Source organism: Cetorhinus maximus, chromosome 5 (assembly GCF_964194155.1).
Source record: "Cetorhinus maximus chromosome 5, sCetMax3.hap1.1, whole genome shotgun sequence".
Lineage (NCBI taxonomy): Eukaryota > Metazoa > Chordata > Chondrichthyes > Lamniformes > Cetorhinidae > Cetorhinus > Cetorhinus maximus.
Genome location: NC_135883.1, coordinates 141,394,426 through 141,418,207, shown reverse-complemented (window position 1 = coordinate 141,418,207; position 23,782 = coordinate 141,394,426). Strand labels below are relative to the sequence as shown.

Sequence of the window (23,782 nt, the reverse complement as noted above, 5' to 3'; positions counted from 1 at the left end):
GTCAAAGCAGATAATAATTATGATGTGCTATTTCCACAGACAAGCCATGTTAGAAGCTTTAAGAGACGCAGAAATAGAAAATCAACAGACAGAATCACTGGAGATGAAAGGGGAAGATGAAGGTATGTTACTTTAACAAAATGAGTTCCACAATAGTATACAATATGTTATCAATCCATTTTTTTTAACTTGCACATTTGATCCTAGTGATATCCAAAAGTGAAAAAGCTTAAATTTTGACTTACAGTTTACTGCTCTTATTTCAAAGTTTCTCAATTCAAATTAGGAATAATACAGATAGGTGCAGGAATAGACCATATGACCCTCAAGCCTGCTTTGCCATTCAATGGGCAGAATTTTAAGGCACGGTTGGCGCACTTTGAGCGGCCGAGAAACGGTCCGCTGCCTGCGATCGGCCCCCGACTGCGATTTCACGCTGGCGGGCCAATTAAGGCCCACCCAGCGTGAAATGCAACTCCGTCACTGGTCGGGAAGAGCCAAGTGGGGGCTGACGGTTGCCAGGTCCAATGGCGACCTGGTGGCCATTTTTAAAATGGCCCAGACAGCCCAGAAGGGCTGCCACGGAAGGACGTTTGTTCTGCAAATTCTTGATGGAATTGAGTGCTGCTGGAGATGCCAGGCAGGAGGGCAGGTTGAGTGGGCACTCGGCTCCCCAATTTTCGGATGAGGGCCTCGCAGCCTTGCCGGAGGAGATGGCTGCCAGGATGGACAGCCTTGTCCCCAGAGATGAGAGGAGGAGCCCATCACACCTCTCAAAGAGGGCATCGGAGGAGGTGGCAGCGCTGGTGAGCAGTCATGACGTGGTGCGGTGCTGGAAGCAGTTCAGTGACCTACTGCACTCAGGAAGGGTGAGTACCGTGTTGGCATGGGTCAGTGTGCAGACGTGTTAAGGTGTGGCCATTCCTCTGTGGACCTTGGGGATGTTAGAGCCTGAGTGCCAACTGTCAATGATGCCGGAGTTGGACAAGTGGGTGAGCCCTGGCTGCTTGGACTGAGTGCCTTGTGGTTTGAGGGCCACGACTCAGATGTGTCCTGCGAGGTGTTCCTCAGCTGGGGTTGGCCAGGCTGCAATAGCGCAGCAGGTAGAGAGTAGACTAATCAATGCTCCTCTGTCCTTTCAGGAGAAGACGAACCATAACCAAGCAGAGGGGCATGTACAGACAGAGGCCCACCCAACCTGCTGCTGCTCACCAGATTCAAGTGGGATGCCCTAGAGCTCGAGAGCTGGTATGCTCCCTATGCAATCGGGCGTGGAGAGCTGGGGGTGCCAGATGAAGATAAGAGCGCAGTGCACAGAGGTGGGAGTTTCAGATTGTGCAACCATTCTAGTGTAGTCTCGTCATTGGCGGGGGCCTCGAACCCAGAGTCCCCATTGATCATTGAAAGATGATGGCACCATGATGCGGATCTCCATTGTCTCACCAGGGTGCCTGGCATGCACAGTGACAGTGCGGTGACTTTAATTAATGACATGTACTTGGACCCCGAAGGGCCACCCTTGACACCAGAGGACCACCGGGCTTCATTTGCACCTGCGTCACACACGCTCTCTGAAGCAGGTACCAGCGCAGGTACCAGCACCTTGGTAGGCATTAGATCGGCGGCTAGAATGTCAGTGCACATTTGTGAGGGCACTTCATACTCGCTTGATGTGCAGGTGAAGGCAAAGAGTGCCCTTGTCACCCAGCAGCCATCCATCTAGTCGGGCTGGAGCACAGAAGAGCCTCGACACCTGGGAGTGTCTCAGGATGTAAGCGTCATGGGAGCTGCCAGGGTACCTTGCACAGACTTGCAGAATCTGCATCCTGTAGCCACACACTATCCGCACTTCATGGAGTGGAATCCCTTCCTGTTGACGAAGGCACCCGTCTAACCCACTGGTGCCTTGATGGCCATTTGTAAGCAGTCGATTGCACACTGGATGCGGGGGAACCCAGCAATCACTGCGAAGTCTCTGGCTCACTCAGCCTGGCTGGCCTTGTCCATGCGGTAAAGAATAAAGGCCAGTACCCGTCTGAACAGAGCTTCTGTCACCAGCTTGACACAACTATGGACAGCTGATTTTGAGACTCCACAAAGATCCCTCACTGAACCCTGGAAAGAACTGGAGGCATAGAAGTTGAGGGCCGCTGTGACCTTCAGAGCCACTGGCATGGGATATGCACCCACACAGTCGGAGCTGATCTCAGGCCCAATCTGACAATTAGAGGTCACTGTCTGCCTTGAGAGACAGGGCTCCCTTCGGCATTCCACCTCAGACATATTGAGGTAGCAGCATCGCCACCTGTAAACCCTGGCTTTGGGTTTTGCGGCTCCTGATGCCTTGGACTTCCTGCTGGCCCTACGCCTCTTGTGCTTGCACCTCCCACAGGTCCCTCTCCTGGAAGCTGCATGGGACACCTGGCCTCCTCTCCCTTCTGCCCCTATCTTTGTCCTCAGAGGAGGTGCCACCACCGGAAACCACAGTCCCCATTACCAGGGTAATGGAAGGCTATCTGATACCTGGAAGGGCCCACACGGTCTGAATCCTCCAGGGCCTTTGGGGACACCAATGATTCCTCAAATGAAGCCTGGGAAATGCTAACAATGAAGCCCTGAACAGAGCTGAAGCTGCCAAGTATCAATAAGTCACCAGCAGCAAACCATGTACCAACCTCCCCATTACTGACATTGGCAATGCTGCTCATCCCTTTTACCCCACCCGTGGATGAGGTTTTGGAAATTGTCGGCTAGTAGCCTGCCTGTTCTGCCCGTGCGACGAGTGTGAAATTGCACAGGCAACAAAAAATCATCGTCAATTAGCTTTTTAATGATCATAAGTGGCCGCTTAATTAATGGTGGACATGGCCCTGGCACCTACTCACGCCCACCGACCAAAATATCGCATGAGTGCGCAATGACATCGGGACGCTCATCCAAAGTCATCACACGCTATTTTACGCCCGATTGGGTCAGGTGCGCGCCTGCCTGCAGGACGTAAAATTCTGCCCAACATGATCTTGGCCGATCATTGGCCTTGACTCCACTTTCCTGTCTGGTCCCCATATCCCTTGATCCCCTGAGATGCCAAAAATCTGCCTATCCCAACTTTAAATATATTCAATGATGGAACAAGCACAATCTTTTGGGGTAGGGGATTCCTAAGATTCACAATTATTTGAGTGAAGAAGTTTTTACTCATTTCAGTCTGAAATGACCAGCCCCTTATCCTGAGAATGTCCTAGATTACCCAGCCAGGGGAAACAATGGACCTGAACTGTCCCTAAGTGGCAATCCGCATTGGATTGCCACTCCATGCCCAGTTTCTTACCTGATATTTTCTTTTCCCCAACCTGTCTCGCTTGACTTTCCGGCTGAATGAGATCCAGGCAGCGCAGCGCGACCTGGAGCCTATTGTCAAACTGCAGGAGAGCTGAAGTCGGATCGGGTCTCGGGGATGGTGGGGGAGGGGATAGGATTGGGTCTTGTGGTCGTGGTCGGAGGTCGGGAGGTGGTCGGGGCTCGGAGGCGGGGTAAGCTCTTAGGCCTCGGGATGGGGAAATCGGGACTTGAGAGGGTGGGGGGAGGATTGGGCCTCGGGGTGTGGTGTCGGAGGTCGGGGGAGTGGTGCAGCCTTGCTGGGGAGGGGGCAGTGAAGCCAGGCCTGGGTAAGGGGGGAATCGGGCCTTGGGGGGGTTGGGGTTGGAGTTGGTGGTGGGTGATGGGGCCAGGCCTGGGGAGGTGGAGGTTGGGCATCGGTGACGGGGCTATGGGGGAGGTCTCAAGGGGGAGGGAGTCAGGTCGCGGGTTTGGGGGAGGGTTGAGCTTGGAGGGAGGGGGGTAAGGCCTTGGGAGGAGGGGGGTCAGGCCTCAATCAGGGGTAGTGTCCAACCTCGGGTCAGGTTGGGTCTGGCTTGGGAGGAGGGGGATCTAGGTGAGAGACCAGCCCGCAAGGTGTGATGTCCCGTGCAGGTGGGGGGAATCCCGAGGGTGGGGGTAGTCGGGGGGGGGGGGGTGGAGGGAGACCCCTGGGGGTTTGGAGGGTGGGGGATTCCATGTGGGGTAGTCAGGGAGTTGGGGGAAACCCTTGGGATAGTCATGTTGCGGGGTGTAGTCAGGGGGTGCGGTTGGGGTAGGGTGTCCACTGGGGGAGTCAGGGATGTCTAGGTAATCCTGTGGGAAATTGGTCTGTACAATAGTTACCCAGAAGTTAGATGTGGTTTTAACCCTTCTAACCTTTTCTGGGCAGCTATTGGTGGAACCCAGTTGGAAACATCCGAAGTTTGCGATTTAAATCGCATTTTTGGATGGTTCACAGAACAGGGCAATTGTGCAGAGGAAATTTGCACTTCTGGGCAATTGCTGTGCAACCCTATGTGGGAATTTCTGAAGGCGATTCTCTAGCACATCTTTGGGGTACCTCCCCTGCCAATCCAACACTGGGGAACTTGGAAGTTAAGACCCAATCTGTCACTGTCTTTTTAAAAATTCTTTGATAGGATGTGGGTATCACTGGCAAAGCCATTTGTTGCCCCTTCTATTTGCCCTTGAACTGAGTAGCTCGCTAGGCCATTTCAGAGGGCATTTAAGAGTCAACCATACTGTTGTGGATCTGGAGGCTGACCAGGTAGGATGGCAGATTTCCTTCCCTTAAGGACATATGTTTCCCATGATGTTCAGCGGGGAGATGCCTCAATAATAGTTGCAATTGTTGTGGTCGCCCTTCTTGTGCAGGATCACAGTCTTGGCATCATGCATATCCAGGGGCATTGCCCCCTCCCTCAAACAGAGACAGAGAAATTCATGCAGATGTTGGAGTGCCAATTTCCAGTGCTTGATGTTTTCAGGCAGTATAGAAACAGCACCTGGAGCTTTGCCCATAGCTAGCGAGTCAATAGCTTTGTTAAGCTCCTCCATTTCGCTCTGCTTTTAACATTGTGTGATACAAAATGTTCAATTTCTTTTCTAGTATAAAAAAAATGACTTTGCATTATCACAAGTAGAAAGTCTATAGAACTTGAGAGTTGTTGGGTAAAAACTACAGGTTTTCTCACACACAAAAATAAAATTCTGTCAACTGTTGATCCCTCTTATGCACCTATGTGTGGTCTCAGAACAGTATCATGGACCCCTAGGCATAGAATGTCCATTGGCTCAGTTGTTCGCACTCTCACGTCTGAGTGAGAAGGTTCCCATTCGAGTTCCACTTGAGGACATCAGCTGAAGGAGGGCTGTATTGTCAAAGGTGTTATCATTTGGCTCAGAGTGAAACCGAAGGTTCATCTGCCTGCTCTGGTAGATGTAAAAGAATCCATGGCACTATATTGAAGAAGAGCAGAAGAGTTACTTTTGGTGTCCTAGCCAATATTTATCCCTCGATCAGCATCACAAAAACAGATTCTCTGGTCATTGTCACATTGCTGTTTGTGGCAGCTTGCTGCAGGCAAATTGGCTGCCATGTTTCTTACATTACAACAGTGTCTACACTTAAAAAGTACTTCATTAGCTGTAAAGCACTTTGAGGTTTCCAGAACTGTGAGAGCAGGTGGAGTTGTGAGAGCAAGGAGCAGGGTGATTGTTGGAGAACAGGCAGCAATGTTTTTTTCACTTATCATTTTGCGGGCTTTTATTGCACACTTAGGAGTGATTCCATTAGGCAACGTCCACCTGACCAAGGCAAGAAAAATACAGTGCATGCGCATGTCAAGGGGCCTTAGAGCAAATCCTAGGACTGTCCCAATGAAGTCTCTGCTCCACAGTCACCATGGAGGAGAGAGAGCTCGTGACCCCAATTGCTCATCCTACCACTCCACTGAGGGCTGTGACCCACAGTTTAGGAATCCCTGCTCTACTGAGAGTTGGCATTGACTCGATGGGCCAAATGGTCTCCCTCTGTGCCACAACAAGTCTGTGACATTTTGGAATTTAAAAAAATCTACACTATAAAAATGTTGACAAATTTGTGTCTTTAATTTATCCACTTAATTCCCATTAACTGTAGTCTGATGCCGATATATTTGTTGATTTACAAATGCACAAAAGCAACAGGCAGGAAAAGACAATCATGTCAATCATGCCACAATAACTCATGTTGCGTTTCAATTATAGCTGACGAAGAAATGAATGAGCCTACTCAATCTAAATCAGACATAGAGGTATCTGAAGCACAGCCCTCAGCACAAACAGATCAAACTGAGTCCGATCAACAACCGACAACTGAAAATGCACCTGAAACTGATCCAAAACCTACAATGGGATTGGAACTTGCGCCTGCACCAAAACCGGAACCGGAACCCGAACCAGAACCAGAACCAGAACCTGGTCAGTTGACTCATTAATAGCACTTTTTTTGGTTAAAATAACTAACTTTCCAAAATCTGAAAAATAGCATTATACATTTTCATGCCACATTTGTGAAACATTTCAGATCTTTGGTGACAAAAAATGTACTTATAATATTTAATGGGGTTATAATATGTGTTAAAACTTATGAAAGGCTTGGATAAATTGGATCCAAGTAAACTTTTCTTCCATATGCACAATTCAAACACAAGGGATCATATTTTCAAGCTAAGGGGAATAAAACAAAATAGTAAGTGCAGGAAGATATTTTTTCATTGTGAAATTGGTAAGTTAATGGAACAGGTTACCAGCCCAGGTGCTGGAAGAAGAAACATTGAATTTCAAGAAGGAACTAGAAATCTTACTTTCAACAAATCAGATTTAGGGTTATTGGAAATCCACCAAGGATAGATGGACTAAATGGACCAAAAGCCTTCTCCTGCGATAATCATTTACTATCTTAAGTTTCCCCAGTGGTTGGGGCATGGGAGCTAACTAACTGCTATCTTCCAGTTAAAAACCCCTGAGATGGTGATGGTCATTAAACAAGGGCTTGAGATGTCCCAGCAGCAATTGGCACCACTTCGACCGCTGTGGAGGCAGTTGCAGCTGCACATTTTCTGTCACCATTTTTAAAATTCATTTACAGGATGTGGGCATCGCTGGCTAGGCCAGCATTTATTGCCCATCCCTAATTACCCTTGAGAAGGTGGTGGTGAGCTACCTTCTTGAACCGCTGCAGTCCATGTGGTGTAGGTACATCCACAGTGCTGTTAGGGAGGGATTTCCAGGATTTTGACCAAGCGACAGTGAAGGAATGGTGATATATTTCCAAATCAGGATGGTGAGTGCCTTGGAGGGGAACTTCTAGGTGGTGGCGTTCCCATCTATCTGCTGCCCTTGTCCTTCTAGATGGTAGCAGTCCTGCGTTTAGAAGGTGCTGTCTAAGGAGCCTTGGTGAGTTTTTGTAGTGCAGCTTGTAAATGGTGCGCACTGCTGCCACTGTTAGTTGGTAGTGAAAGGAGTGAATGTTTGTGGATGGGGTGCAGTCAAGCGGGCTGCTTTGTCCTGGATGGTGTCGAGCTTCTTGAGTGTTGTTGGAGCTGCACTCATCCAGGCAAATGGAGAGTACTCCATCACAATCCTGACTTCTGCCTTGTAGATGGTGGCCAGGCTTTAGGCAGTCGGGTGAGTTACTCGCCACAGGATTCCTAGCCTCTGACCTGCTCTTGTAGCCGCATATGGCTAGTCCAGTTCAGTTTCTGGTCAATGGTAACCTCCAGGATGTTGATAGTGGGGGATTCAGTGATGGTAATGCCAATGAATGCCAAGGGGCAATGGGTAGATTCTCTCTTGTTGGAGATGGTCATTGCCTGGCACTTGTGTGGTGCGAATGTTACTTGCCACTTGTCAGCCCAAGCCTGGATATTGTCCAAGTCTTGCTGCATTTGGACATGGACTGTGTCAGCATCTGAGGAGTCACAAATGGGGCTGAACATCGTGCAATCATCAGCGAACATCCCCACTTTTGATCTTATGATGGAACGAAGGTCATTGATGAAGCAGCTCAAGATGGTTGGGCTTGGACACTACCCTGAGGAACTCCTGCAGTGATGTCCTGGTAGTGAGATGATTGACCTCCAACAACCACAACCACCTTCCTTTGTGCTAGGTATGATTCCAACCAGCAGAGAGCTTTCCTCCTGATTTCCATTGATTTCTCTTCCCACCTATATTCCCGATTCTACTGATGCCCTACGTTATATCAACAATTTCCACCCACTGTGGTTGACAGGGCCCGCAACCGTGTCCGACCCATCTCCCGCACCTCTGCCCTCACCCCTTCCTCTCCCTCCCAGTACGAGGGTCCCCCTTGTCCTCATTTTTCACCCCACCAGCCTCCACATACAAAGGATCATTCTCTACCATTTCCGCCAACACCAGCATGATGCCACCACCAAACATCTTCCCCTCATCCCCTCCCACCTCCATCAGCATTCCATTGAGACCATTCCATCCGTGACACCCTGGTCCACTCTTCCATCACCCCCAACTCCTCACCCTCTTCCCATGGCACCTTCCCATGCAATTGCAGTAGGCGCAACAGCTGCCCCTTTACCTCCTCCCTCCTCACATTCTAAGGACCCAAATACTCCTTTCAGGTGAAGCAGCACTTCATTGCACCTCCTTCAATTTGGTCTACTGCATTCACTGCTCCCAAAATGTTCCCCTCTACATTGGGAAACCAAATGTAAACTGGGTGACCGCTTTGCAGAACACTTTCGCTTTGTCGGCAAGCATGACCCAGACCTTCCTGTCGCTTGCCATTTCAACACACCATCCTGCCCTCATACCCACATGTCTGTCCTTGGCCTGCTGCAATGTTCCAGTGAAGCCGAACGCAAACTGGAGGAACAGCACCTCATCATCCAGTTAAGCACTTTACAGCCTTCCGGACTTAACGTTGAGTTCAGCAACTTCAGACCATGAACTCTCTCCTCCATCTCTAGCCCTTTTTAAATCCTTTTTTCAATTTTTTTCTATTTATTTGTTTGTTTGTTTTTTTATTTATTTCCATTTATTTACTTTTTAAATCCTTTCTCCCCAACCACCTCCAGCATTTTAGCTATCAGGAAAAAAAACAGGTAGACCCAGCAAACTCTTTGCTGCTGCAAAATAGACAAGCAGAGGACGCTTCTGAGCTACTGCCCATTTATGTAGAGCTCAAGGCATAGTTCAATCAATGGAAGATGTGAAAGCGGTATTCTAACTTGGCACACCTGGTCAGATCATTCAATTTTTGCAGCATTACTCCCGGGTTCTTGGAATAGTGCTGCTGGCGTTCAGATGGATAGCTATCTTTTGCCAAATAGTTTGCTACACTTTCTATCAAATTAAGACTATTCTCTGGGAACTAGATATCTACTTTCAGCCATTTAATCAATTATAAGTTCCACTGCTTTTAGAAATATGAGTTTCCGTCTCACATCCTCAATGCCGGAAGACACCAAAGAAAGCTGCTGTCAACTTTCTCCTACTTTGGATGAAAAATTGCATTGCACTTTAAGCTGTTGAAAGCCTTTAAGATTTGTAGCCGTAAAATCACCTTACACCTTCTATAGTTCAAGGTGCCAATCCTAGCTGTTACTCATGCTTCTAGTTTGCTGAAACAATAATATAGAAGCTGAACACAACCTATGCTGAATTCAGCACTCATATTCTTGCATGGGAGCTGTTCCTGATGCAGCTGGTTCGAAGATCAGATATGAAAATCAGCTTCATTATCTATCTCTATTTGATGAGTGAACCATTTATATGGAGCCCTTTGGATGAATGTAGTCCTATAAATAAACTGGTCAACATGTTTTAGGTGTCTGTCATGGCTCAGATGGTAGTACTCTGGCCTCTGAGTTAGAAGGCTGTGGATTCAAGATCCATTCTAGGACTTGGCTGCAAAAATGAAAGTTGACAGTCTGGAGGTCCACAGCATCAGAGATGCCAGGCTTCAGCCAATTCAATTCACTCCACGGGATATCAAGAAATAATTGAAGGTGCTGGATACCGCAAAGGCTATGGGCCTTGGCAATATTCCAGCAAAAGTACTGAAGACGTGTGCTGCAGAACTTGCCATGCCCCTAGCCAAGCTGTTCCAGTATAGCTACAACACTAGCATCTACCAGTATTGTGGAAAATTGTCCAGGTATGTCCTGTACACAAAAACAGGACAAATCCAACCCAAACAATTACACTCAATCATCAGTGAAGTGACAGAAGGGGTCATCAACAGTGCTATCAAGCGGCACTTGCTTAGCAATAACCTCCTCACTGACGCTCAGTTTGGGTTCCACCATGGTCACTCAGCTCCTGACCTCATTACAGCCTTGGTTCAAACATGGACAAAAGAGATGAACTGCAGAGATGAGGTGAGAGTGACTGCCCTTGACATCAAAGCAGCATTTGACCGAGTGTGGCATTAAGCAGCCCTGGCAAAACTGGAGACGATGGGAATCAGGGGGAAAACTCTCCACTGGTTGGAGTCATACCTAGCGCAAAGGAAGATGGTTGTGGTTGTTGCAGGTCAACCATTTCACTTCCAGGACATCACTGCAGGAGTTCCTCAGGCTATTGTCGTAGGCCCAACCATCATCATCAATGACCTTCCTTCCATCATAAGGTCAGAAATGGGGTTATTTGCTGATGATTGCACAATGTTTATCACCATTTGCGCCTCCTCAGATATTGAAGCAGTCCATGTCCAAATGCAGCAAGACCTGGCCAAATCCAGGCCTGGGCTGACAAGTGGCAAGTAACATTCGTGCCACACAAGTGCCAGGCAATGACTATCTCCAACAAGAAATAATCTAACCATCACCCCTTGACATTCAATGGCATTACAATAGCTAAATCCCCCAGTATCAACACCCTGGGGGTTATCATTGACCAGAAACTGAACTGGACAAGCCATATAGATACTGAAGCTCGGAATCTTGCAGTGAGTAACTCACCTCCTGACTCCCAAAGCTTGTCTGCCATCTGCAGGTCACAAGTCGGAAGCATGATGGAATACTCTGCACTTGCCCGGATGAGTGCAGATCCAACAACACTCAAGAGGCTTGACACCATCCAGGACAAGCAGACTGCTTGATTAGCACCCCCATCCACAAGCTTCCTCCACTACCTCCACACAGTGGTAGCAGTAGGTGCCATGTACAAGGTGCACTGCAGGAACTCACCAAGGCTCCTTAGACAGCACCTTCCAAACCCACGACTGCTACCACCTAGAAGGACAAGGGCAGCAGACACATGGGAACACCAGCTCCTTTATGTTCCTCACCATGCTACTCACCATCCTGACTTGGAAATGTATAGCAGTTCCTTCACTATTGGGTGAAAATCCTGGAAATCCCTCCCTTGCAGCACTGTGGGTGTACCGACACCACATGGACTGCAGTGGTTCAAGGAGGCAGCTCACCACCACCTTCTCAAGGGCAATTAGGGATGGGCAATCAATGCTGGCCTAGCCAGCAAAGCCCACATCCCATGAATGAACAAAAAGTATTGAGGAATTTCAGAAGAGAGGTTAAACTGAAGAGTTACCCCCAATGTCCTGGCCAACATTCATCTCTTAATCAAAGCAGATTATCTGGGTTTTTTTTTGCATAGCTGTATGTGGGAGCCAGCTATGTGTATATCGACGACTGTTTACAACAGCGACTAGCATTCAAAAGTACTTCATCAGCTGTAAAGCACTCAGTGACACCCAAAGGGGAGACAGTTTAAAAATTAAGGGTCTCCCATTTAAGACTAAGATGAGAAGAATTTGTTTCTCTGAGGTTTTTTAGTCTGAAGAATTCTCTTTCCCAGAGAGCAGTGTAGGCTGTGTCATTGAATATATTCAAGATTGAGTTAGATAGATTTTTGGGCGACAAGGGTGTGTAGGGTTTTGGGGTCCCAGATAGGAAAATGGAATTGAGGTCACATTCAATGGCCTTATTGAATGGCGGAGCAGGTTTGAGGGGCTAAATGGCTTATTCCTGCTCCTATTTCTTGTGTTCTTGTTCTTGTGTGATTGTGAAGGATAATATATAAACACAACATTAATGGATTATTATCTGGAGAGGAAACTTTGCAGAGCTATGGGAAAAAGGCAGGGGTGTGGCAGTAGGTGATTAGCCTCCTTACATTCTGCAACCATTCTATGATTCTAAGTTTTTTTTATGTGAAGGTAAGTGGAATTACTTTGGGTAACCAATCATAATAATAAGCTTTATTCTAGAATGAACATCTTTGAACTGCAGAAAGTGCCTAGTTCCTAGTTATGAACTGATGCTCAGAATTCCTTTCGTGCCACTATCTCTCTATACTATATTGTTTACTCTTTATGATAATGACTATTTGGATTGTAAGCAAGTAAAATACCCTCAATCTGCAGCCAACAGATTGGCTTGACAGTTATAAATGTATATCATGAAAAGTAATTTTTTGTCAATAAATTAATAAGCCACTGCCATTTTACCAACTGATGCTACTATTCATATCTGAGACTAAATTAAATAATACAGGGTACAAAGATTCTGAAACTGCTGCTTTTCAGCAGACTAAAATTAATGAAGTTGAAATTTGGAGCCAAAATGGAAGAATTCTAGCCATATTTTCATCTGGTCAGTTTTTCAATCTCATCATTACTACTTCCAAAAGGAATCTCATCTTAGTTGCCTGAGCTGATGGACTTGTGATTGCCTGATTTTGCATCATAATCGGCTAATAAGGGCCAGGACAGTTGCCCCAAGTAACGTTCCTTTAAAGGGATTTATGCAAGTAGTAGCTACAAGGAGAGATTGGTTAGGTTGGAGTTATTTTCCTTACAACAAAGAAGGCTGAGAGGTGACTTGATTGAGGTGTACAAAATTATGAGGCGAATAGATAGAGTGGACAGGATTAATTTTTTTCCCTTGATGGAGAATTCTAGAACCAGGGGACATAGATTCAAGATAAGTGGCAGAAGGTGTAGGGGGGACATGAGGAAGAACTTTTTTACGCAGAGAGTAGTGGGTGTCTGGAATTCGCTGCCCAAGTTGGTGGTAGAGGCAGAAACTTTAAACTCTTTTAAAAAGTACCTGGATCTGCACCTAAAATGCTGTAAGCTGCAGGGCTATGAGCCGGGTGCAGGAAGGTGGGATTAGAAAGGGCACCTGGGTGTCCTCAGGCTGGCATGGACAAGATGGGCTGAATGGCCTCGTACTGTGCTGTAATTTTTCTATGGTTCTAAGTTATGCCATCTGGTGTCAGGCCACAGGAATGACAGGCACTCACTCATCCTGCTTTCCCACCAACCAATATGATCTTGATGCTCCACAACTAGTATGATTAGCCTAGTGGTTATAGGCTAGCAATCAGAGAGTTCAAATCTCACCATGGCAAGTTATGAAATTTAATTTGTAAACATTTGGTAATTTAAGTTTTGGTACCAGAATATAAAAATGAAAGCCGCTGGATTTTCTTGTTGTCCTTTAGGGAAGTGAAACTGTCAACTCTACTCACTCTGGCCCATAAAGTAATTCCATTTCTATACCATGTGGTTGATTCCAAAATGCCCTTGAGACAACTAGAATAAATACTGAGATAAAAGCAAAATAATGCGGATGCTGGAAATCTGGAACAAAAACAAAAGTACCTGGAAAAACTCAGCAGGTCTAACAGCATCTGCGGAGAGGGATACAGTTGACGTTTTAAGCCCAAATGACCCTTCATCAGAACTAAGACAATATAGTCAATAAGAAATATAAGCTGGTGGAGGGGGGTGGGTGGGACAGGTGGAGTTCGATAGAGGGCCAGTGATAGGTGGAGGCCAAGAAGAGATTGCCAAAGATGTCATAGACAAAAGGACAAAGGGGTGTTGACGGTGGTGATATTATCTAAAGGATGTGCTAATGGGGACATTAAGGGTCGAAAACAGGACGAGCAAGTGGCAGATGGCCCTAGTGGGGGTGGGGTGGGGGAAGGGATCGAAATGGGCTAAAAAGTGGAGATGAAACAATAGATCGAAATAAATTTAAAAATAGGAGGGAAAAGAAAAATATATTTGTAAAAAAATTTGTAAAAATTTTTTTTAAATATTGGGAAAAGGGGGATCAGTAAAGGGGTGGGGATGGAGGAGAGAGTTCATGATCTGAAATTGTTGAACTCAATATTAAGTCCGGAAGGCTGTAAAGTGCCTAGTTGGAAGATGAGGTGCTGTTCCTCCAGTTTGTGTTGAGCTTCACTGGAACATTGCAGCAGGCCAAGGACGGACATGTGGGCATGAGAGCAGGGTGGAGTGTTGAAATGGCAAGCGACAGGGATGTCTGGGTCATGCTTGTGGACAGACCGAAGGTGTTCTGCAAAGCGGTCACCCAGTCTGCGTTTGGTCTCTCCAATGTAGAGGAGACCGCATTGGGAGCAGCGAATTCAGTAGACTAAATGGAGGGAAGTGCAAGTGAAGCGCTGCTTCACTTGAAAGGAGTGTTTGGGCCCTTGGACGGTGAGGAGGGGGGAAGTAAAGGGGCAGGTGTTGCACCTTCTGCGGTTGCATGGGAAGGTGCCGTGGGAGGGGGTTGAGGTGTAGGGAGTGATGGAGGGGTGGACCAGGGTGTCTCGGAGGGAACAATCCCTGCGGAAAGCCACCAGGGGGGCTGAAGGGAAGATGTGTTTGGTGGTGGCATCATGCTGGAGTTGGCAGAAATGGCGGAGGATGATCCTTTGAACGCAGAGGCAGGTGGGGTGATAAGTGAGGACAAGGGGGACCCTATCATGGTTCTGGGAGGGAGAGGAAGGTGTGAGGGCGGATGCACGGGAGATGGGCCGGACACGGTTGAGGGCCCTGTCAACCACCGCGGGTGGAAAACCTCGGTTAAGGAAGTAGGAAAACATGTCAGAGGAACTGTTTTGGAAAGTGGCATCATCAGAACTGATGCGACTGAGGCAAAGGAACTGAGAGAATGGGATGGAGTCCTTACAGGAAGCGGGGTGTGAGGAGCTGTAGTCGAGGTAGCTGTGGGAGTCGGTAGGCTTGTAATGAATATTGGTGGACAGTCTATCACCAGAAATTGAGACTGAGAGGGCAAGGAAGGGAAGTGTGAGTGATGGACCACATGAAAATGATGGAGGGGTGGAAATTGGAAGCAAAATTAATAAATTTTTCCAGATCCAGACGAGAGCATGAAGCGGCACTGAAGTAATCATCGATGTACCGGAGAAAGAGTTGTGGGAGGGGGCCTGAGTAGGACTGGATCATGGAATGTTCCACATACCCCATAAAGAGACAGGCATAACTGGGGTCCATGCAGGTATCCATAGCCACACCTTTTATTTGGAGGAAGTGAGATGAGTTTAAGGAGAAATTGTTCAGCGAGAGAACAAGTTCAGCCAGACAGAGGAGAGTAGTGGTGGATGGGGATTCTTCGGGCCTCTGTTCGAGGAAGAAGCGAAGAGCCCTCAGACCATCCCGGTGGGGGATGGAGGTGTAGAGGGATTGGACGTCCATAGTGAAGAGGAGGCGCTTGGGGCCAGGGAACCGGAAATTGTTGATATGATGTAGAGCATGAGAGGAATCATGGCTGTAGATGGGAAGAGACTGGACAAGGGGAGAGAGAATGCAGTCGAGATAACAAGAAACGAGTTCCATGGGGCAGGAACAGGCTGACACGATTGGTCTGCCGGGACAGTCTTGTTTGTGAATTTTGGGGAGGAGGTAGAAGCGGGCCATCCGAGGTTGGGAGAGTATGAGGTTGGAAGCTGTGGAGGGAAGATCTCCAGAGGAGATGAGGTCATTGACAGTCCTGGAAACAATGGCTTAATGTTCAGTGGTGGGGTCATGGTCCAGGGGGAGGTAGGAGGAAGTGTCTGCGAGTTGACGCTCAGCCTCTGCGAGGTAGAGGTCAGTGCGCCAAACAACAACAGCATCACCCTTGTCAGCGGGTTTGATGACAAAGTCAGGGTTGGACCTGAGAGAACGGAGTGCGGCAAGTTCAGAAAGAGATGGGTTAGAGTGGGTGAGAGAAGCAGAGAAATTGAGACGACTGATGTCACGCCGACAGTTCTCAACGAAAAGATCAAGAGCAGGTAAAAATCCAGAGGTAGGGGTCCAGGTGGAGGGAGAATATTGGAGGCGGGTAAAAGGATCCGTTGCTAAACACTGAACGTTCAGCATCAGAGAGGGGAAGGTCAGGGGGTATGGTGAATACACGGCTGGGGCTGGGATTGGAAGACGGGATGGGGAGAGAGGGAGAGGCAGGGGTGGAGGCTCCTGGATGGGCGTAGGTGGCAATGAGTTGTTGGAGCTTTGATAGGGTCCCCCTTGTCCTCACTTATCACCCCACCTGCCTCTGCGTTCTAAGGATCATCCTCCGCCATTTCTGCCAACTCCAGCATGATGCCACCATCAAACACATCTTCCCTTCAGCCCCCCTGGTGGCTTTCCGCAGGGAGCCTACCGACTCCCACAGCTACCTCGACTACAGCTCCTCACACCCCGCTTCCTGTAAGGACTCCATCCCATTCTCTCAGTTCCTTTGCCTCAGTCGCATCAGTTCTGATGATGCCACTTTCCAAAACAGTTCCTCTGACATGTTTTCCTACTTCCTTAACCGAAGTTTTCCACCCGCGGTGGTTGACAGAGCTCTCAACCGTGTCCGGCCCATCTCCCGTGCATCCGCCCTCACACCTTCCTCTCCCTCCCAGAACCATGATAGGGTCCCCCTTGTCCTCACTTATCACCCCACCTGCCTCTGCGTTCAAAGGATCATCTTCCGCCATTTCTGCCAACTCCAGCATGATGCCACCACCAAACACATCTTCCCTTCAGCCCCCCTGGTGGCTTTCCGCAAGGATTGTTCCCTCCGAGACACCCTGGTCCACCCCTCCATCACTCCCTACACCTCAACCCCCTCCCACGGCACCTTCCCATGCAACCGCAGAAGGTGCAACACCTGCCCCTTTACTTCCCCCCTCCTCACCGTCCAAGGGCCCAAACACTCCTTTCAAGTGAAGCAGCGCTTCACTTGCACTTCCCTCCATTTAGTCTACTGAATTCGCTGCTCCCAATGCGGTCTCCTCTACATTGGAGAGACCAAACGCAGACTGGGTGACCGCTTTGCAGAACACCTTCGGTCTGTCCACAAGCATGACCCAGACATCCCTGTCGCTTGCCATTTCAACGCTCCACCCTGCTCTCATGCCCACATGTCCGTCCTTGGCCTGCTGCAATGTTCCAGTGAAGCTCAACACAAACTGGAGGAACAGCACTTCATCTTCCAACTAGGCACTTTACAGCCTTCCGGACTTAAAATTGAGTTCAACAATTTCAGATCATGAACTCTCTCCTCCATCCCCACCCCTTTTCTGATCCCCCTTTTTCCAATATTTAAAAAAAAGTTTTACAAATTTTTTTACAAATATATTTTTCTTTTCCCTCCTACTTTTAAATTTATTTCGATCTATTGTTTCATCTCCACCTTTTAGCCCATTTCGATCCCTTCCCCCACCCTACCCCCACTAAGGCCATCTGCCACTTGCTCGTCCTGTTTTCGACCCTTAATGTCCCCATTAGCACATCCTTTAGATAATATCACCACCGTCAATACCCCTTTGTCCTTTTGTCTATGACATCTTTGGCAGTCTCTTCTTGACCTCCACCTATCACTGGCCCCCATCAAGCTCTACCTGTCCCACCCAGCCCCTCTACCAGCTTATATTTAATCTCATTTCTGTATATCTTAGTTCTGATGAAGGGTCATTCGGACTCGAAAAGTCAACTGCATCCCTCTCCGCAGATGCTGTCAGACCTGCTGAGTCTTTCCAGGTATTTTTGTTTTTGTTCTAGATTAAATACTGCCTTGCCAATGTTGCTCCACATCCCAAGAATATTTTGTTTTTAAAAAGCATGGATTGGCAACTTCCCAAGAACAAGATTTGCAAATTAGATATTGTTAAAATTCTTTGGTAGATATATTACAGAATGCATAAATAAGACACAAATTTAAAAAGAAATTTAATGAATGCCAAATGTATGTGAGAGTAAATTAAATTCTGTTTCATTCTGAAACTTAGAAATCACATTACCTGAGGTTCCTGAGGGAGGTTATCCAGAAGGTCCAGAAATGAATCATTATCGTAATATTGTCTTTAATTACATAAATGGCTGGATTGCAATTGAAGAAGTGCTTATCTCAACTGTATATACAATATTGGAGATTGCTGAGAAAACTCCAGAGGCCCTTTTGAAAGAAGTTATTCAAGTTATGGAAAGTAAGTGAAGTTTTTCTATTACCTCAAGAAGATCTTTTCAGTCTGCCTTTAAAAGTTACAGCATGATTAAATATTACAATAATGTAGCAAAAATATACATTGAAGAGGGGACATTTATCATTACATTGATATTCTTGATCTGCAATAATCCTGTACAATAAAGTAATAAATAATGACTGTCTCCATCAGTGTTCAAATTACCCCATGATTTCTGTAATGAATTTAATATATTGGACCACTCCAGAGCATGGAGAAAGCAGGAACCCAGAGAATGCATGAATTTGGAGAGAACAGGAGTGCAGAGTTAGAAGCATGACAGGGGGTTTGCAGGGAACAAGGCAAGCAGGAGTATGGCGGGCATTGCTAGAGTTCAAATCCCACCACAGCAGCTGATGGAATTTAAATTTATTAATTAATCAATTGATCTGGAATTGAAAGCTACTCTCAGTAATGGTGACCATGAAACTATCATCAATTGTCATAAAAGCCCATCTGCTTCACTCATGTCCTTTAGAAGAGGAAATCTGCTTTCCTTTCTTGATCTGGTCTACATGTGACTCCAGATGAACAGCAGTGTGACTCTTAGCTGCCCGCTGAAGTAGCCTAACAAAACTACTCAGTTGGACCTGCACCAGATTTACTGAAGCAGTTCAAGAAGGTGGCTCACCACCACCTTCTTAAGGGCAATTAGGGAAGGACAACAAATGCTGGCCTAGCCAGTGAGGTCCACATCCCATGAAATAATTTTTTAAAAAAGGAACTATGTAACGGGCCACTCGACAAGTTGCAGATGAGCTGCTTTTTATTTACATTAGTTTAGACTGAGTTTGTGGAAGTACTGTGCTGGGTTTTTGGAGTTGGTTTTTGGTAGTTGGTGGCTACAGTCTTGGAGCACAGACAAATACCTATACCAGATATTGGGGCAGTTGTTGTAGTGTCTCTTGGTCTCCAACATGACCGGGACCTGGAGCAGAGGATTCAGAGACAATAATCTTTGAACGGAGGAGGAGAGCTCTCCACTGAAGGCCCTTTCCGCCAAGTGTTTTCAGACAGTAATTATCCTATCTTAACCTCACTCCACAGCAATGACTGAGGTAGCTCAGGTTCAACAAGGGCATGATCACTGAGCTGTGCCATGTCCTACATGACATGTAATCTGACTTGGAGCCTCACACCGGGACAAGGATGATCCTGCCAGTGGCTGTCAGGGTTACATCACCCTCAGGTTTTAGGTCTCTGGCTCCTTCCAGGAACTGAACCTTAAGATATTGCCAACATTTTCCAGTAGAGGGAGTCTTCACTTCAAGTTGTAAAGGATGTGATAACAGGACAGTTAGAAAATATCAACAGGATTGGACAAAGTCAACATGGATTTATGAAAGGGAAATCATGTTTGACAAACCTACTGGAGTTTTTTGAGGACGTAACTAGCAGAATAGATAAGGGAGAACTAGTACATGTGGTGTATTTGGATTTTCAGAAAGCTTTTGATATAGTTCCACATAAGAGGTTAGTGTGTAAAATTAAAGCACATGGGATTGGGGGTAATATATTTGCATGGATTGACAATTGCTTAGCAGACAGGAAACAGAAAGTAGGAATAAAGAGGTCTTTTTCGGAGTGTCAGGTGGTGACTAGTGGAGTGCCACAGGAATCAATGCTTGGGCCCTAGCTATTCATAGCATATATCAATGATTTGCATGAAGGAACCAAATGTAATATTTCCAAGTTTGCTGACAACACAAAACTTGGTGGCAATGTGAACGATGAGGGGGGTGTTAAGAGGCTTCCATGTGATTTAGACAGGTTGAGCGACTGGGCAAATACCTGGCAGATAGTGTATAACGTGGAGAAGTGTGAAGTTATCCACTTTGTTCAGAAAAACAGAATGGCGGAGTATTATTTAAATGGTGATAGATGTTGATGTACAAAGGGACCTGGGTGTCCCTGTACACCAATCACTGAAAGCAAGCATGCAGGTGCAGCAAGCAGTTAAGAAGGCAAATAGTATGTTGGCCTTCATTGTGAGAGGATTTGAGTACAGGAGCAAGGATGTCTTACTGCAGCTGTGCAGTGTCTTGGTGAGACTATACCTGGAGTATTGTGTGCAGTTGCGGTCTCTTTACCTAAGAAAGAATATGCTTGCCATAGAGGGGGTGCAGCAAAGGTTCACCAGGCTGATTCCTGGGATGGCAGGATTGTTGTTTGAGGAGAGATTGGGCTGCAGAAGTTTAGAAGAATGAGAGGGCATCTCACTGGAACGTATAAAATTCTGATAGGGATGGACAGACTGGATGCAGGGATGATGTTTCCTCTGGCTGTGAGGTCTAGAACAAAGGGCCACAGTCTCAGGACATGGGGTAGGCCATTTACGACTAAAGTGCGGAGAAGCTTCTTCACTCAGAGGGAGGTGAACTTGTGGAATTCTCTACTACAGAGGCTGTGGAGGACAAGTCACTGAATACATTTAAGAAGGAAATAGGTAGACCCCCGGACTCTAAAGGTGTCAAGGGGTATGGGGAGACAGCGGGAGTATGGCGTTGAGATAGAGTATCAGTCATGATCATATTGAATGGCAGAGCAGGCTCAAAGGGCCGAATGACCTACTCTGCTCCTATTTTCTATGTTTCTATGTCATAGCACTCACCCTCACCCTCCACCAGCATAGAGATACACATCTGGGGAGGTGGTGACATATTGGTATTGTCACTGACTAGAATCCCAGAAGACCCAGAGTAATGTCCCAGGGACCCAGGTTAGAATCCCACCATGGCAGATGGTGGAATTTGAATTCAATAGTCTAATGATGACCATGAAACCATTGTTGATTGTTGTAAAAACCCATCTGGTTCACTAATGCCCTTTAGGGAAGAAAATCAAAATCTGTCATCCTTGTCTGGCCTACATGTGACTCCAGACCCACAGAATTGTGGTTGACTCTTAAATGCCCTCTGAACAAGAGCAATTAGGGATGGACAATGAATGCCGGCATAGCCAACGATGCCCACATCCCATGAATGAATTTTTAAAAAATCTCGGTGGGACCTAGTCACACCTCTGGGTCACAATCTGGCAAGTACAGCACACAGTCTGCTCCATAGCAGGTGGAGACAGGGACATTCAAGGTTGCCGGAACTTGGAGGACTACTTAAGGCCACAATTATGCTGAGTCAAAGTCTGATGATGAGCCTCCGGACTTGGTCCTAAATCAGTTGGTGGAGCTGCAGCGACAATCACATGAACATCATTAAAGGATGTCAGCTGCATTCCTCAGATTGCAACTTATCATGGAGTCCGTCTGCATTCAGTCTGAGGTCATAGAGCCGGCATGCCAGTGCACCGAGGTCAACACAGGCAGGATGGCGGCCGCCATGAAGATCTTGGTCCAGGACATTGGCCCTGCACTGCTGCAGGAGCTGCACTCCTTCGCTGTAGCCCTTGGTGGCATCCATCAGTGCCAACTTGAGAGGGGTGCAGGGCACCATGATCTCATTCCAGCTGTTCCTTATCCTCAAGGAGTCAGACAGGAGCCCTCAGGCACCAATAGGGAGGGGGATCAGCTGCTGGACACCCCAGAGCCATCCACCCAGGTGACTTCGGGACCCTCTGGTCCATCCAAATCCTGTCTTCCTGTAACTGCATCATCTCCAGCTGCACAGGCCGAGGAGGGTGCACCTGCCCCACAGCAGGACACCCGAAGTAGGCTGGGGCCCTCCAGGTCTCGGCCCTCAGAGGCCGCTTGCCAAGGTCATCACAGACAACAGGGTGTAGTGGCCAGCAGGCTGCCTCACCTCCGCTGCGAATGTCGGGCAAGCACCAAGACGTAGCGGTAGGGTTAGGAAAGTTACAAAGATCTAGGAGCACAATGGTGGCATGGATACTCATAAGATGCATATAATGTACACAAATGTACATAGAATTGCACCCATTTCATATCTCCTCTTGTGTATGCCTTCTTTTTATGATGAGCTTGTGTTGCTGTCAATCAGTATGATACCATGGTCCCTTCCCCCACTTATCGCACACGTCGCTATCATGGGCCTCTCGTCAAAGTATTGTGCTTCCATATCACCAAAGTGTATGCCCCTTTTGTACATCATTCGTGACATCAGTGATGTCTCGACCTTAATGTTAAGTGTGCTTGTGGAACCAACCGCATTCACAAGCTTTGCAGGGTTACGTTATGTTTATCCTTGGCTGTGTAAAACTGACGCAAAGGTATTCTCCTATCTTGTCTGCATTCTTGAAAGGTGAAGGCGCAGTGTATAAAGAGAGATGTGTTCACGCGTGGAGAAGGGTCATATATCGTGCAATTCCATGTGCTCTCTGTCTCTCAGCGGGTTTATAATGCTCTGAGCCCATACTCTGAGCTCGTGTGCGTTGCTGTCAGCCAAATGCGTTTTCGACTTTCCGCGTGTACATCTGCTAAGCTCACCAATAAGTGGGAGCACCTTGCAACCTCGAGCTAACGAAGCTCAGCCCCTCTCAGCCACGTTATTGTCCTGGTGCTCGAATGCCTAACCTTGTGCGTCTCTCGCCCTGCAGTTGTGTGTTTGCGGGGTCAAGGCTCTCGTCACAAACTAGGGATGCAGCGCTGTGCGAGCCCTTATCTAAGCACTTGCCGAGGTCACTGATGCTAATTCCAAATGGTCATTTCTGGCAGGCAATAGAGGCTTTGAGCAGGCTCTGGAAGTGGATGCTTTAGACAATGTTTAGGGGAGCAATGGGATAGGAGCAAGGATGTGCTGAAGCTGAAGTGTGCTCTCTATTAGCAATGATGCGTGCTCTTGAGGGCTTCATGGAGTATGTGCATTTTGGACTTGGCAAGGGCCAGGGCTGGCCATGAGGGCACAAAGTCTGTGTGATAGAAGAAGCATTTTAGTGTCTGGCAGGCAAGTGTTTGACATCGTCATGCTGAGGTGGTTCGCATCCATATCAAGCTGAGGATAAACGCAGTCCAGGATCCATAACTGAGAGTGCCAGATGTAAGTGTGATTTGGAACAATGCACCACAGATGACTGAGTCATCTATAAATGGATTCACAGCAGTAGAACATCATCGGCTGCCTTGCCCAAATGTGAATTATCTGATTCACAATCGATGTTACACAGAGTGTGTAGTTCTGTTGCTTCAGATGGATCTCCTTGAGTAGCCTTGTCACATTGAAGGCATACAGCAACAAGACCACCGAGGCTCGACCGACAGCTCCTGGCTCTTGAAGGGTGCTATTGCGACTGGGATGTTGGAGAGGCACTTGAAGAGGCAGCACCTGGTGACGTCTGATACCAGGACACCCTCCTCTAGTTAGCACCTTATCTCAGCAAGGACACATGCTACCGAGGGTTCATCATCCTTCAAAGGATCAAGCCAATGTGAGCCTTATGTGTCACTATTTACTCTCATATTGAAGTATATGGCTGAAATGAGAGGAATTGCAATGCTGGCCTATGATGGAGGGCTCATGTCCAAAAGGGTACTCACTACAACTCGTCACCCTCCTGGTGAAATTTGGTGGCTGTCAGAGCTTCACGTGCACGACTGCCTTATCTGGTCCATGCTATGGCCTCTTTCCCTGCAGCATCACCTTCCTCAAATGAGGGACCCCTCATCCCCTTCAAGGTCCAACTCATTGGAGGAGATGTGCAGCTCTTCCAT

General features: G+C 47.4%; 1 protein-coding gene across 1 annotated transcript in view; it reads left to right on the top strand.

The window, feature by feature from the left end:
- ak9 (adenylate kinase 9) overlaps positions 1 to 23,782 on the top strand; it is a 359,309-nt gene that overhangs the window by 148,236 nt on the left and 187,291 nt on the right. The window contains exons 19-21 of the mRNA XM_078542572.1: positions 40 to 122; positions 6,109 to 6,321; positions 17,929 to 18,126. Coding sequence (XP_078398698.1) covers positions 40 to 122; positions 6,109 to 6,321; positions 17,929 to 18,126 — 494 coding nt within the window. The remainder of the gene's footprint in view (positions 1 to 39; positions 123 to 6,108; positions 6,322 to 17,928; positions 18,127 to 23,782) is intronic.